Source organism: Cololabis saira, chromosome 13 (assembly GCF_033807715.1).
Source record: "Cololabis saira isolate AMF1-May2022 chromosome 13, fColSai1.1, whole genome shotgun sequence".
NCBI classification, from domain to species: domain Eukaryota; kingdom Metazoa; phylum Chordata; class Actinopteri; order Beloniformes; family Belonidae; genus Cololabis; species Cololabis saira.
In genome coordinates this window covers 19,141,631-19,155,603 of record NC_084599.1, presented here as the reverse complement: position 1 = coordinate 19,155,603, position 13,973 = coordinate 19,141,631, and the positions used below count along the sequence as shown (strand labels likewise).

General features: G+C 40.9%; 1 protein-coding gene across 1 annotated transcript in view; it reads left to right on the top strand.

The window, feature by feature from the left end:
- The window catches only part of atf6 (activating transcription factor 6), a 39,024-nt gene that overhangs the window by 16,320 nt on the left and 8,731 nt on the right, over nt 1–13,973 (top strand). Inside the window, exons 8-14 of the mRNA XM_061738142.1 lie at nt 6,153–6,338; nt 6,553–6,644; nt 8,110–8,259; nt 9,593–9,688; nt 9,799–9,901; nt 10,621–10,688; nt 11,458–11,569. Coding sequence (XP_061594126.1) covers nt 6,153–6,338; nt 6,553–6,644; nt 8,110–8,259; nt 9,593–9,688; nt 9,799–9,901; nt 10,621–10,688; nt 11,458–11,569 — 807 coding nt within the window. The remainder of the gene's footprint in view (nt 1–6,152; nt 6,339–6,552; nt 6,645–8,109; nt 8,260–9,592; nt 9,689–9,798; nt 9,902–10,620; nt 10,689–11,457; nt 11,570–13,973) is intronic.

Here is a 13,973-nt window from a genome sequence, read left to right as displayed (position 1 = left end):
ATCTGAGAGAACAAACACAACACCTTGCCCGGGTAAAGGGCCCAAGGTGATTCATCTTGGTTGCCATTCTGTGTTTTGAACCTGGGTCCTCCTGACCAAGCCCACCTCTGTAGCCACTAGACTACCACCCCCCCATGAATCTACCGTGTCGTATGTTGTGACCTAAGAGCTGCAATTCCTACTTTATTCATTTGTTTGTTTATTGAGTCGTGACATCAACTAGACGCCACATTGTACGACTAAAACTACTGCTGCTGTAACGGAAACAGATTTATTTCTCTGTTTGAATCCAACAAACAATGTTTTTTCTTCCATCTATTGTTGGGGTTTTGATTTAAAGCACACTGTATTCCCAAGCCCCACTGCAAGGCCAATGAGACGTACGACTACCCAAACAAAGGCCTTGTATAATCCGTTTAGCTAATTAGTAAAACTTTTTTATTTTCCACTTTGTCCATTTTAGAAGCATATTAGGCACCAATTAATATCACATAGCTGACTTGTGCTCAGTGGAGGGGTTTAGTTCTCTGTTATTTTCTTTCTCTAATCTGTATTATTTCAGGGTCACAAGCTGCTTTAAAGTCGCTGCCTCACCGACATGGTTTATTAGATCGTCGAGTTTGTCTCTGTTGACATACAGGGACTCGTCTGTGTGTGCTTCATTATTATGCACAGCCTGCGCAGACATGCATGTATAGCTGCCCACTCTGTAACTGCCGTTGCCATGATCACACTCTTACTGGAGCTCGTCCAACCCAAACTCCCTCATCTTAACCCTTTACAGCACTTGCTTTCATTTCACAAGTCATTAACTTTATTTTTTGGTTTAAAGTGTTGTCGGAAAACAATTCAGTTGTTTTTCATGATAATGAATGCATTTTTCCACACTAAAGAGGAAAAACTATTATGCTTAATGGGCCCTGCCAGTCAGTGCACCATGTTTATTATAGAACGCCATCCCAGGAACATTTATTCATTGTAGACCAGAACTTAGTCAAATAAATCATTCACTTCTGTCTTTACCATATAGAGTTGGAGTTAATAAGCTCCTTTTCATGCACTAAGTTTAGTAGTATGGGGGTGCCCCAAGGGGGTGTGTGTTCCCCCCTCCTCTTCACGGCGTACACTAATGACTGCAGAAGCAGTCATTCTAAAAACACGCTCATAAAATTCTCAGATGATACATTAATCCTGAGTGTGTTGTGTGCCGATGACAGCCCTTCTGTGTATCTCCAAGAGATCACATCTTTTGTGGACTGGTGTGAGAGTAACCACTTGATCTTAAATACTCTTAAGACTAAGGAAATGATCTTTGACCCCAAAAAAGTCACTGACCACGTACCTGTAACTATGTAGCTATTGGGGGGGTCTACCATCGAGCAGGTAAACTCTTATAAGTACGTGGGAGTCAAAATAGATAACTTGCTGAAATGGAACATGCATGTTGATTACTTATGCAGCAAACTAGCACAGAGACTGCACTTTCTTCGCAGGCTGAGACTGTTTGGAGTAAGCTCCACAATCATGATGACATTCTATAATGCTGTACTTGGCAGTCTAATTAGGTACAGTATTGCAGCATGGTATGGCGCACTTTCTGTTCAGCTCAATAACAAAATCAACAGCTTAATCAAAGTGGCAATGAAGTAGCTATCCACGTCTTCAAATATAAGAGTAATCATTACAAGCTCTCTTTTCCCCCACCTCCCTGTTCCTTATTAAATAAACTACCTGTCCTCCCCGTAGAGAGCAGTGTCCCCCCCAGGACAGGTAGGGGACAGATTTGATCTGCTGTAACTAAGCTGCTGACTGATCCAGTAGTAGTCGGTCCTTGTTTTTACGTCTTTACTACTATGCTGCTAATGAGGAAATAGCTTGTCTTTATTCTTTGTGCTTGCTCTTTTCATACTGTACCAAATAATGAAATGAGGCTCTGGGATAGATGCAATTTTTGCCTAGGGTATGTGCAATGTCGTTCACTGCTGCTTGGTTTCTCACTAATTTTACTGTGGTATTGAGTCTGATATCTGTTGCTGTCTGTATGTGTTTTTATACGCTATGCATGTATTTGATGCCTAAAACAAATTTCCCTAGTGGACATTAAAGTATAACTCAAACTCAAAAATAATGAGAAAATAATCTCAGTAGTTTCAAGACTTGATACAAGTTTTACTTCATAACAGACTGTAACTGGTCGTCACCATGAACCGTTGTTCTAGGCACTAGCAGTGTTAGTGTAGACTTAAACAAAACAAAATAAGGGACCGCTACTTTGAATGTGTCGTTCAGGGGATTCCTGAGGCTGGGGTGATGCCTTCAGGGATGATGTCAGGACAGCTGCAGTGAAGAAGATGTACATGATATGTCTATAAAACACATTTGCTTCTTCCCAGTTGGTGTAATGACAGCACTGACATGCAACAAAAATGTTAGGGACTCTCTTGGGGAGCTGCTGTTAACTGCAGCAGAAACTGTTCAAGCCAATTAAAAGTCAAAAAGAAGACTATTCCAGTGTATTTAGTTTATGGTGCGTGCTTGTGGTCTTGCACTGCACGTTTTGGTGCGTGCATTGTGGGCGGGAGAGTCTTTCATATTTCTTTTAAAGACGTGAGAGTTGTTTGCTTGTCTGTCTTTCTGGATTTGTCATTTTTTTGATTGTGCAAACTTAAGCTGTAAATGACAGTGAAAAAGCCACCCTCTCTTTTTTTCTTGAAGCTTGTGCTTCGATGCGGGTGTTTCTGAACTCTTTCTCTTGTCTGACCTTTTAGTGAGTTGAGAAATGTACCCTCCCAATGTCTCCCTCTCAGTTTTTATTTGTTTAGAGGGTGGAACTTCCACATTCAGTGTTTTTCATCCACTGCCTAGCATTCAAGTGAAAACAAAGCTGCAACAATACATAAAAAAACAAGCCAAGAACTACGTGTGATATTGTTGAACACGCAACCGCAGAGCATTTATTTAAATTTCTCCATGTCTGGCATGGGGCCGTAATGTATATGAAAGTGAATAACATTAGTCACGACCTAATGTCACAGTGTTTTGTTTTTATTAGTCTGAACAATCCATCTTGACGTCAGCGGTGTTGGAGCTCGTCCACCGGTCATGGGTGTAAATGAGTGGAGAGGCACACTTTTCTAAGAGTGGTGTGAAGGAATGCCAGACTCCAAAGGGCCAAACAAGCATGCCTGCCCGTCTTTCGTGACTCTAACAAAATCAATAAAGTTTACAATACATGATTAAAACGGAGGGTCTGCACCTTTTAATTGTCAGGGGAGTGAGTTGAATGCTTACGCTTATTTCTCAAGTGAAAGTAGTGCAGATTAAAAATGAATAGTCTAACGAATTGTCCATTTTCATTTTTTGTAAAGGCAGGAAAAATATGTTGTGGTGTTGTGAACCTTTACGTTGTTGGTACACAAGCTGTGGAGCGATGTTGGTCAAACTTTCTGTCAAAGACTCTCTGGAGCCGACTGAAGCACTTTGTTAGAGTGTGCATGTGGTCGAACCCTGTGCAGCTGTGTTCACTCAGAAAAGTGAGCTATTGGACTCATAAAATGTCTGTTAAAGATGGCGTGCCTGCGCCAGGTGTTGCTGTATCTGTACCTCCCATATGTCTGTATGTGTAACTATTCCTGTTTTTGTTTTTTTGTTTTTAATAGTAGAGTATTTTAGACATATAGTTATCCCACATAAGCCTGGGTTTTAAACGACTGTTAACGATTACATGCTGCAGGCAGGTGTTGTGCAGGATGAAGCCTTTTGCGACAGCTGTAAACATCCATCAGGGCTTTGGGTCGGTGTAATGTAATGAGCTCCTGCACAGCAGGGGACTTAGCTGTGGGTGTATGACTTCTGTGTATGTTTTATACAAACTGGTGGTCCTCAAAAAAAAAAAAAAAAAGTAATTACTGGAATGGGTTGACTTCATGAGACCCCAGGAGAGCTAAGGTACAAACCCACCAGTTAAAGCAGTTGTTTGTCTTATTTTGCATCACCCAGGCACCTGCAAGGCAGTTTGAACGAACTATCGCTCTCTAAAGCATTTCTGCGAGATGGCGTTTTTATAATCTGTACGTTTCAGCTTGTTGAGCCCAATGGACACACCTTTTTTTTTTTTTTTTTTTTTTTTTTCATTTCATTTACTATTCTGAACAAACAAGAACATAGCTATGCACCAGATTCAAACAAAGTATGGAAGAGTTAATTTTATAGAAACAAAAATATGAAAATACAAGCCTTGATTACAATGATTCATCAGTAAAATGAGATGGGTTTGTTGAATATATATGTATGTATGTATAATTATGGCGCCACAGCATTTTCAACTACATTCTCTGGGGATCTAAAATGCAGATTTAATGATGCTGAGCACATGATAAGTGCAATGCAAAAACATAATGAGTCTTGCAGAAAAAATAAACTTGACAGCTTTTCTTCAACTGTGGAGCACATACCACAGTAACAGATGACCTACAGTAAAATAAGCCTCCTTTCATCACCCAAACTGTTAAATGAAGTGCCTCCCAAGTGGATAAGGTAATAGTCAATGGCATGCTTCCTTCTTGAGTATCCCTTAAGATCCTGAATTGAAAGAGGACTTCTTCAACAGGAATGTGGCTATCAGACCTACTAGGAGCTGTTATCTCCTTGGTAACTCTTGACCCCCCCCACTGTTCATCCACTGAACAGTTGTCGAGTAGTCATTACCCTTTGAACATCACCATGTGGCATAATAATGGCACTTATCACATTGACATACAGCACGACTCTGTATACTAGCAGCTGTTTCCAGTTGCTGTACATTTTCACAGGAGCAGCGGGGGGCATGGGCCGATCCCTGTTGACTTTTCCCACCGACACAAGCGGTCAGAGCTTGAACCTGTATCTGTGTTATACTCTCCCATTTAATGTGGCTTTACTAAGAAATGCCACTCTGCCATTTTTTTTTTTTTTTTTTGCCCTCTGTCCCACATTCTTCTCCTCGGCATTACGGTGGAGGCGTCATGAGGCTCCCCATGCTCTCCACTCCCTGGTAACTACTTACTTGCAGTGTTCCCAGGCTTGAGCTGGTGGCACGGCTCCCAGATTTGGTCTGGGAGACAGAGGGGTTTCTCAGGAGACAGAACACAAATACAGTGATCCAAATAACTTAATTGCCAGAGCTATAGGGCCCGTGATCTTAGAGACTGCTGAGGATGTTAGTGTTTGAAGAAGGGTACTGCGGGGAAGACTGGGTGATAGATGGACAATGATGGCGTTCAGTGCCATGGGCCGAGTTACTTTACAAGAGGACATGTTAAGAAATGCACTATTTGTGTTTGCACACGGGACTTTGATTTCAATTCTCAACTGACTGACGTCAATTGGAAAGAATTGCAGTGCTTAACCTTGTCCTTATTTAGTCATTATTTCATTTTTTTTGTACATATTTTAGGGCTGTGCTAATTTATTACATAAGATTCCTCTCATAGATGATCCTGAAAAGAAACACGGTGAATATAATCAGTTTATTCACCGATTAACTCAGTGTTAAAGACACTAATGATAGTAATTAGGATTGGTTATGGCTGGACTCTTCCATGCAGACCTGATGATGTCTCGTGCCCCCGGTGATGACCCCATTCTTCAAAAAGCGACACGCTCCATAAACACATTTTTGCTCACATATAGAACACAGACATCGTGGGTGACCTCTTGACCTCTAGGAGGATTGTGAAATAAATATTTTCAACAGGAGCTTATCGGGTTTTTTTAGGGCAGTGTTTGGACTTGGAGTCATTTTATATCTCAGCATCTCTAATTTAAACTTCTGCTCACAGACACCACTTGTTAGTTTTTAAGTTGTATCAGCATATTTTTATTTTATTTCCCATGACAATTTTCTACAATTAGACGAAAGAAAAATTACAAAATAATCCATAGCTTTTTTTCTTTTTTGCCATGAGAATTTAAAAATGTCATAGTAGTGAAGGGGACCTATGATTAACAGTCCAGCAGGTGGCTACACAGATGTTTCACTGCATTCACACAATAACTAACTCTCGCTACTCTTTGGGTTAGTTAAACATGAGGGATGAAATGCATAACTTAACATGAGCAATGAAGTAACTTGTTTGTTTTTTGTGTGTGTTTTTCTTGCATTCAAACTCCAGTCTAAGTTGTCCCAGAGGCAGCAGCGCATGATAAAGAACCGAGAGTCGGCATCAATGTCTCGGAAGAAGAAGAAAGAGTATCTGCTGACGCTGGAAGCTCGTCTGAAACTGGCACTGTCTGAGAACGAGGCGCTGAAGTGTGAGAACGGCAACCTCAAGAGGCAGTTGGAGGGCGTGTTGAGCGAGGTGAGGGGCCAGAGTCCACACCCTTGCTGCCAGCTCCACACAACCGCCACACCCCTAGAGACGAGGGTGCTGGTACAAAGCTGAATTGTAGCAATGCTGAAACATAGCACAAGGAACTGCTAAAGAATTTGATGAAAAGTGTAATTTTATAATAAGAAATATGTCTGCAAGTTGCAGCTTGTGTTGTGATGCGTTTCCTCTTTCCCTCTTGTAGAACACAGTCTTGAAGGGAACGGCACCCAAGAGGAGAGCCGTGTGCCTCATGGTGATCCTGGTGTTCGTTATGGTCAACGTTGGGCCGATGAGGTGAGTGTGACTCTGGATCTCTGCGTTATAATCTCAACTCATTAATGTAGTTTGGTATCCAGTGGCTGAATCACAATCAAAGGAGCGCTTATGATGGTAGATACTGCAGCTCAAGATTTGACAAAGGTTACCGCCAACTGTAACACTGCGAATGCAGATGTATTTGATTACTGCAGGAAAACAAATGGGACGCCACATGACTCATTGTGGGAATCTCTTTCATGTGAGACATTAAGCAGAAAAATACTTTCTGAAAACGATGTAGAACATTTTCCAATGAAGCGATATGTTCCTTTTTTTTGTGACCCCCCCCCCCCAAAAAAAAAATCAAGATTTAGTGATTTTTGTCTAGTTTTTTTTTTTTAGCGTTAATGAAAATTCATCACCCTGCGTTTTTTATCAACACTTTCATTCTATTTATCACATGATTTCAACACATGAGTGTGGCACTCGGCCCAGATCACAGCTGTAGTCATTTTCTATTAAACTAATTCGTAAAGGATGGAAGGGAGGAAAAGGATGTGACATTTAGGATCTCAGTGATGTCGTTTTGCTTGTGAATGTTTTTGTCAGCCCTCTGATGTCACTGCGAGAGTTTATAAGGCTGAATAACTCTTAATTAACAAAACGTTGTAGTGGTTTGTGGCAAAAGACGTTTACTTCGTGACAATGTTGGTAAGAAGTCACGGGTATAAAACATTATCACATACCCATTTCTCTTACCTATGTTTTTAATAGTAATTGTGATAGATTGTTATAGAAAAATCCGCTGGGAAAAAAGAGCTTCACTCCGCCCAGTGTGCACTTTTGAAGGATTGTGTAATTCTGCAAGCTCAAACTCATGGTCCACCTCCAAACATAACCACGACCTCTGTGTTTTCCTTTTGCGAAAACATTTGTTTTCTATTGGGAATAACTTTCTCAACAAAGATGTAATCATCTCTTCGTTGGGACTGATCGTCTGCTTTGTGCTCCACTCTGGGAAAATTATGTTTTAGTTTTCTAGAGCCTAAACATGGTGTTTGCTGGGACCCGTGAACAAGGTTGCTCAAGTGAGTGCGTGTGTGCGTGTGTGCGTGTGTGCGGCTGTACCTGTGGATGTGTCTGTGTTGTTGGGGGGTGGGGGGGGGGTTGTTGAGCTCTCCTTTGGAATGCAAAATATGTCCGCTTGTGGTCAGATCCCTTTGAAAAGAAAATGCCACCCAGTGCAATAATACCACTGAATCCAACTGTGCATCTTTTGTGTGTATGTGTGTGTGTGTCCCAATGTACTTTTGAATGTCCAGTGAATATAGGAACTCAGACTCTATCCATACAGTGTGAGAAACTTGTGAAATTCAGCATTCATTAATATCTATCACTTTATTTATTTATTCTTTTAACTGTTATGTTCAGCTCCAGATTATTTTTTTCTGCTCTCATTTGTTTTCTTGTCTCCCTTCCCCCATACCGTTTATTTCATCAGTCTGTTTCAAGGTGGCCCCGGCTCCAGCGTTGAGGTTTCTCCCATTCACCCCAGCGGCAGACACCTGTTGGGTTTCTCGCCGGAGGCAGAAGCTGAAGCGGGAACGGGTCCCCCACCCAGCAGCAGCAGCTCCTCTGAGACAGCAGACAGGTAATGATCTAAAACTCTGCCAACACCCATCGCAACATTGTGTTTAGCTGCCACGCTTGGAGACCAGGATGCACCTGTGCCTGTGCTCGGTCTGAGCCGGTGCAGCTCATTTTGGCTTGTGTAAACACGCTCGACGGCTGATAATGACCAAGTTTGCCCAAATGTAAAGCTGTGAGCCCGCGGCCCCCGGGCTTGTTGGCTGGCCTATTTTGACATTCAGTCTTACATTGAAAGTAACAGTTTAGTTTTAGGGCTTAGGGCTTTAGGGCTTATATATTTGTCTTTCTTTTTTTAAATCCTCTTGAGAGCCAGCAATCTCCATGAATGGGATGTTTTGCGATGGGATTTCGTCTGATGTCTTCATGGCACTGCCAGACAGTGCTGCGTGTCGGGTCTCCGTGTCAACTATGCCCCTTCTTAATCTAAACCATTCATCAGTCGGATCAGCTTTCGCAGCTGCATTAAACCAGCACTTGCAGAAAGGAACACATTAGCTTTTACAAAAGGGACGACAGTATCAAACACAGCAGGCAGACGGGTGATGGAGGGGAGGGATCTGCAATGTAGTCTTGGAGTTCCAATGAACAGAAAAGTGTGCGAGTTATAAAATGGGCCCCTCAGCTAGAGGTATGATCAGGCGTCACTGGATTCCCATGTCTGCTCAAACAGTTTCCAGGGCAACTAGTCAGGAACACGAGGCATAGCCAACCAGTTAGCTCATAGGAGATCCAGGGATGGATTACATTGATGGCAGTTTTTTGTTTTCTTTTATTAAAATTAGCCCTTTCATGTGGGTGCTGACTGTGGACAGTTAACTTGAGCACGCAGTCACTTCCACTCAGAGAGGGAAAAGTATTACAATCCGGATAAAAGTCAAAATAACATCTGAAAAAGCAAATTATGTAATGCCATTTGCTACAAATTAGGACAATGTAAAAAGGCATATGGCAACAATTCAGACTCTTTAGGTGTTTTTTTTCTCCAGTCTGCTGTCATCGTCAGGTTGGACGTGACCTACTGGGTGGTAGCTCATACTTGATTTCTCTTTTTTTCCTGATAATTGTGAGCAGGGTTTAGAGCAACATTTATTTCTGTACTTTAGCAAAGCTGGTCAGTGTTTTGAAAGCTCTGCCAAGTCTGTCACCGTGACAAGTTAAGCAAAAATAAAACGTATTAATGTAATTAAGTATTATTTCACCACATTGAATGCATTTCTGTTTTGGTACCATTTATCTTTTAGGTAATGAACCCACCGTGGGCTATAGTAGAGTTTTTGTTGTTGTTGTTTTTTTTAAATGTAACTAGCTTCTGTGTGCTTTTTATTCTATTTTAGCTCTGAGGATAAAGCCCTGATGGTGGTGAAGAGTCACACCTTCCTCAGACCACCTCCCCCCTGCCAGCCTCCGATTAACAGGACCAAATGCGTTGAGTGAGTAATGAATAATTTGATGCTCCTTACGTATATATGGAAGACCAAAAAGTACCCAATCCATAATTAAAATTACACACACTAAAAAAAGCACTCTGTTAACTTGGCAGGCTGGCTCACGAGCTGAGGGGCTGGGTTCACCGTCACGAAGAGCAGCAGATCAAGTCCAGGCACATTAGCAACAACACCCACAAACCCACCAGGACCATTCTGGTGAGTCCCGGCAGCATGTGGCTGAAAACGTGAAAATTCATCAATCGATCTCATGTCAAATGCATCTGATTGTCATGGTTGGCTGCACATATCGCAAAATGAATGTAATTTCTGTTCATTTCAGTTCCTCCCTTTCACCACTGTTACACCTCCGCTCACACCTTCCACTTTTTCCTGCCTCTCATTTCTCCTTTTTTTGAACTGAGTTTAATCCGGCAGCTCTAAGAAAGTCAACATAACACTTTGAGGGCAGCTGTAGGATTAGTGCCCCCTGCTCTTTTTCCATATTTTCTTTCCAAATCTGTCAGAGCAAGTCAAGTCTGGATACCCATTCTTTAAATTACTTTGAATAGGAAACTGTGGATGTATTTATTTCTCATTTGTAGTCAACTTCTTTACTCTTCTAGCCTTCACACCTTGCTGCAATTAAAACTGTCTAGAACTTAGTCAAGTGACTACTATGTGTATTATTTTGCATTTCAACATCTCCTTAATTGAAATGCTCTAAATATATGTGGCCTAAATATACTGTTTGTCCATAATTGGATGTGGAGGGGAATCTGGAAACTGAAGTGTGTGTCTTGACTTGCTTTTAATTGCAAAACAAGGACATTGTAGTGTTTTAATGCATTTTAGCAGCATATGTTTTTATGGATTGCACAAAGAGAGAGTGACACCTGACAGGCATGGGAGCTCATTCTGGTCCTTTTCCCTGGCAGAAAACGGAGAATAAAGATGCGAGTGCTCAGATTGCCACGGTGCAATACACAGAAACTACTGAGGAAAAGTAAGTAAAGGCCTTTTACCAAGCATTTGTTTCAGTTTTCCACAAGTAATTTTTTTTTTTTTTTGTGTTTTGCTTTGCAAGCTGGATTTATGTTTTTTTTTTTTTTTCAAATGTTATTGCATTAAGCCTCTGTAGACACAACAAACTGGCTTGTTTAATCCCCCGAGCCGGATGTGGCCAAAGTATGCCTTCATATAGGACTTAGAATAACAAAAATAGTTGCCTTTTTTTTGTATGTTTTTACAATGACTATTTGACTGTTTTACACTTTCATTTTAAAGGCTTACTCTTGCATGCTGCCTGAGACATTAGGGACTCAATAAAAAGCATTTTATATGTAACGTAGCTCAAGCAAATGGAATTTATACTATTTCTGTAAAAAAAAAAAAAAGAAAAACTCTTTAATAGGTCACCCTCTGCATGATGCAGCTTTCGCTTGCTTTAGCCAGACTGAGAAAAGAACATTGTTTGTCAGTGAAGGGGGTTTGTGTAGGTTGCTTTCCAGCTTTGATCCTCTGAAAATGTGATCATGTGTTCACATTTTAAATGGCATCATTCAGTGTGGGGTAAATTCTTGTCTAAGAAATTTGAATTCTCTTTTTCATTCATCAAGGCTCAAACTTAAACCTATTAAAAAGGATTTACTGACCAATTTATATCATTCATTTTAAGATTCATTGCAATTTTATATCTTTTTTCTCTCAGCATTGTGCTTGCAAAGCTTTCACTGTGTCTGTGTGGTTAAATTGTTTTCACAATTCCTCAACAGGAATCCTGGCAGCGAGCTGCAGGTATATTATGCACCTCAACACATCTACAGCGACTTCTTTGATGAGCTCAATCGTCGCGGTGACACTTTCTACATCGTGTCCTTCCGCAGGGTACGTTTTTTTAAACTTCCATGACTGACTGAACTGACTGGCTTATACATTTACAGACTCAGCAGTATGAGTAACTGTAGGATTTTTTTTTTTCAGCTCAAAATTCTCCCAATAAAAGTAGGTAATAGTTCATATAAATCCTAAACTATAAATGAATCTCTCTGTAAATGAGCTTCATTCGAAGATTTAAAAGAACAAAAAAAGAACCCCCCCACGAGTCTAACTATCCATTTCTGTTTGGGATTCCTCCGGTCCTGATTCTGTGATGAATCTGCTTTCATCAACGCCATAGTTTAAAGCTGGGGTTTTCAAATCTGGTCCCCGGGCCTCCCTGCCCTCCATGTTTTAGATGTTGCCTTGCATCAGCACACCTGATTCTAATGAATGGTCCTCATTAGCTTGTCATCAAGGCCTGTACTTCTCTGTTGATGACACAGCTCCTTGTATCACGGTGTGCTGAAGCAGGGTAGCATCTCAAACAAGCAGGATGGGGGGGCACGAGGAACGGAATTGAAAACCCCTGGTTTAGAGAGTTTTAAAGAATATGGTTAAAGATCGATGCTTTTTGTCACCAATAAAGTCACTAAAATTTGGCATTAAGCTGACATGGTGATGGTTAAAAGGTGTAGGTTAAAAGTGATAACCTACACCTAGAAAACAAGTTTGGTCAAATTGCCTTATAACTTTAATATCATTGCGCTGGATCAACTGCCAGGTGGTAACCATGGCAACGGAGATTCAGAGAAGAAGAGCCGGCTACCATAGGACAGCGACATGAGTGATTTTGTCATTTCTTTTAATTTATTTGGTGAATTTAACAATTTTGATGACTGGGATGCAGAAAAGGAGAGAAAAGAGAATGAAATAAACAAATATATTTACCGTTTGTTACTGTACCATAGCCGAGCGGAGCTGAGCGGACTAGAATATCTCCCGTTGCTAAGTCGTGTCTCTGGTCCGTCCTAGTTACTGGAGAAGTCAACATTGTGTCCATTGCATAAGGATCTTATGGGACAGTAGTGATTGTTCCAGGTATTATTCATCCCTCAGGTGTTACCAAGGAAACTGAGTTATGGCTTGTTAAAAAACTTTGTAACTTCCCCGGTTACAACGGCTGCAGACGAGAGGTTAAATAGTCCGCTCAGCCGCTCCGCTGTGACTTGTTATAAAACTAATGATTTCAACTGAAAACACATTAAAGCATGAATAACTGATTTAATATTTATGTTTGTGACCGTGGTATAAGCGGGATAATGCCCTTCGAGTTGTACATTATATAATAAATGGACTTCGTGGAGGCAAACCGTCCTCTGCTTCGCGTTGGACGGTTCAGGCCCCCGTGTTGTCCATATATTTATGATAATGTGCAACTCGTTGGGCATTATCCCTTACGTACATCATGTACAAGACGGTTCAAAGTGCTTTACTTAAAAAAAATTTTTTTAAATGTATTAAAAAGCAAAACAGTTTTAAAGAAGAAATTAAAGACATAAGTTAAAAATAATTAAACATATGAGATGCAAGAAATAAAGGTTGTAGTGCACTGTGGTGGATTACTGAAATACAGCAATAAATAAAGATTTTCAACCTTGACTTAAAGCAACCAAGACTTTCAGCAGCTCTGATGCATTCTGGGAGTCTGTTCCATAGGTGAAGAGCATATAAGCTCCTCACCATTCACTCTTTAATTTGATCAATGGATTTGATCAGTGTTTGACTTTGTGTGTCATCTGCATAGTTACACGCAGAACTGAACCTTGAGGAACCCCACATGTTATTTTTGTTAGCTCCGATTTTGTAGTTACCTAAAGACACAAAATAGTCTGTGCCTTTTAGATAGGACTCCAACCAGGCAAGTGCTGTACCAGAACATCCCAACCAGTTCTACAACCATTCTGTCACGATGTTATGGTCAACCGTGTCGAATGCAGCTCTGAAATCCTGTAAGACCAAAACTGAATTTTTGCCACTATCCGTGTTGGAGCAGATGTCATTAAGGACCTTTACTAAAGCTGTCTCAGTGCTGTAGTGTAACCAGAAACCTGACTGGAAAACATCAAAACAGTCATTGATTGTTAGGAGATTATACAGCTGTTGAAAAACAAATTATTGATTAGTGACCTGTCTAGACTGTTGTTTTTTTAAAAGTGGATCAGTGACGGAGGTTTTTAGGCACTGAGGAAAGATACCTGAAAGCAAAGACATACGTACAATGTTTAGAAGCTCTTAGGACATACAATGTTCAACACTCTTAAAAACCCTGTTGGCGGAGTATCAACGCAGCAAGTGGTGAAATTCAGGGGGTGTTTGATGTCATCCACGTTCTAATGAGGGATTGGACAAAATTGTGTCATGATTTCTCTGAGCGGACACAGGCAGCACATATCCTGCATCTACCATAGGA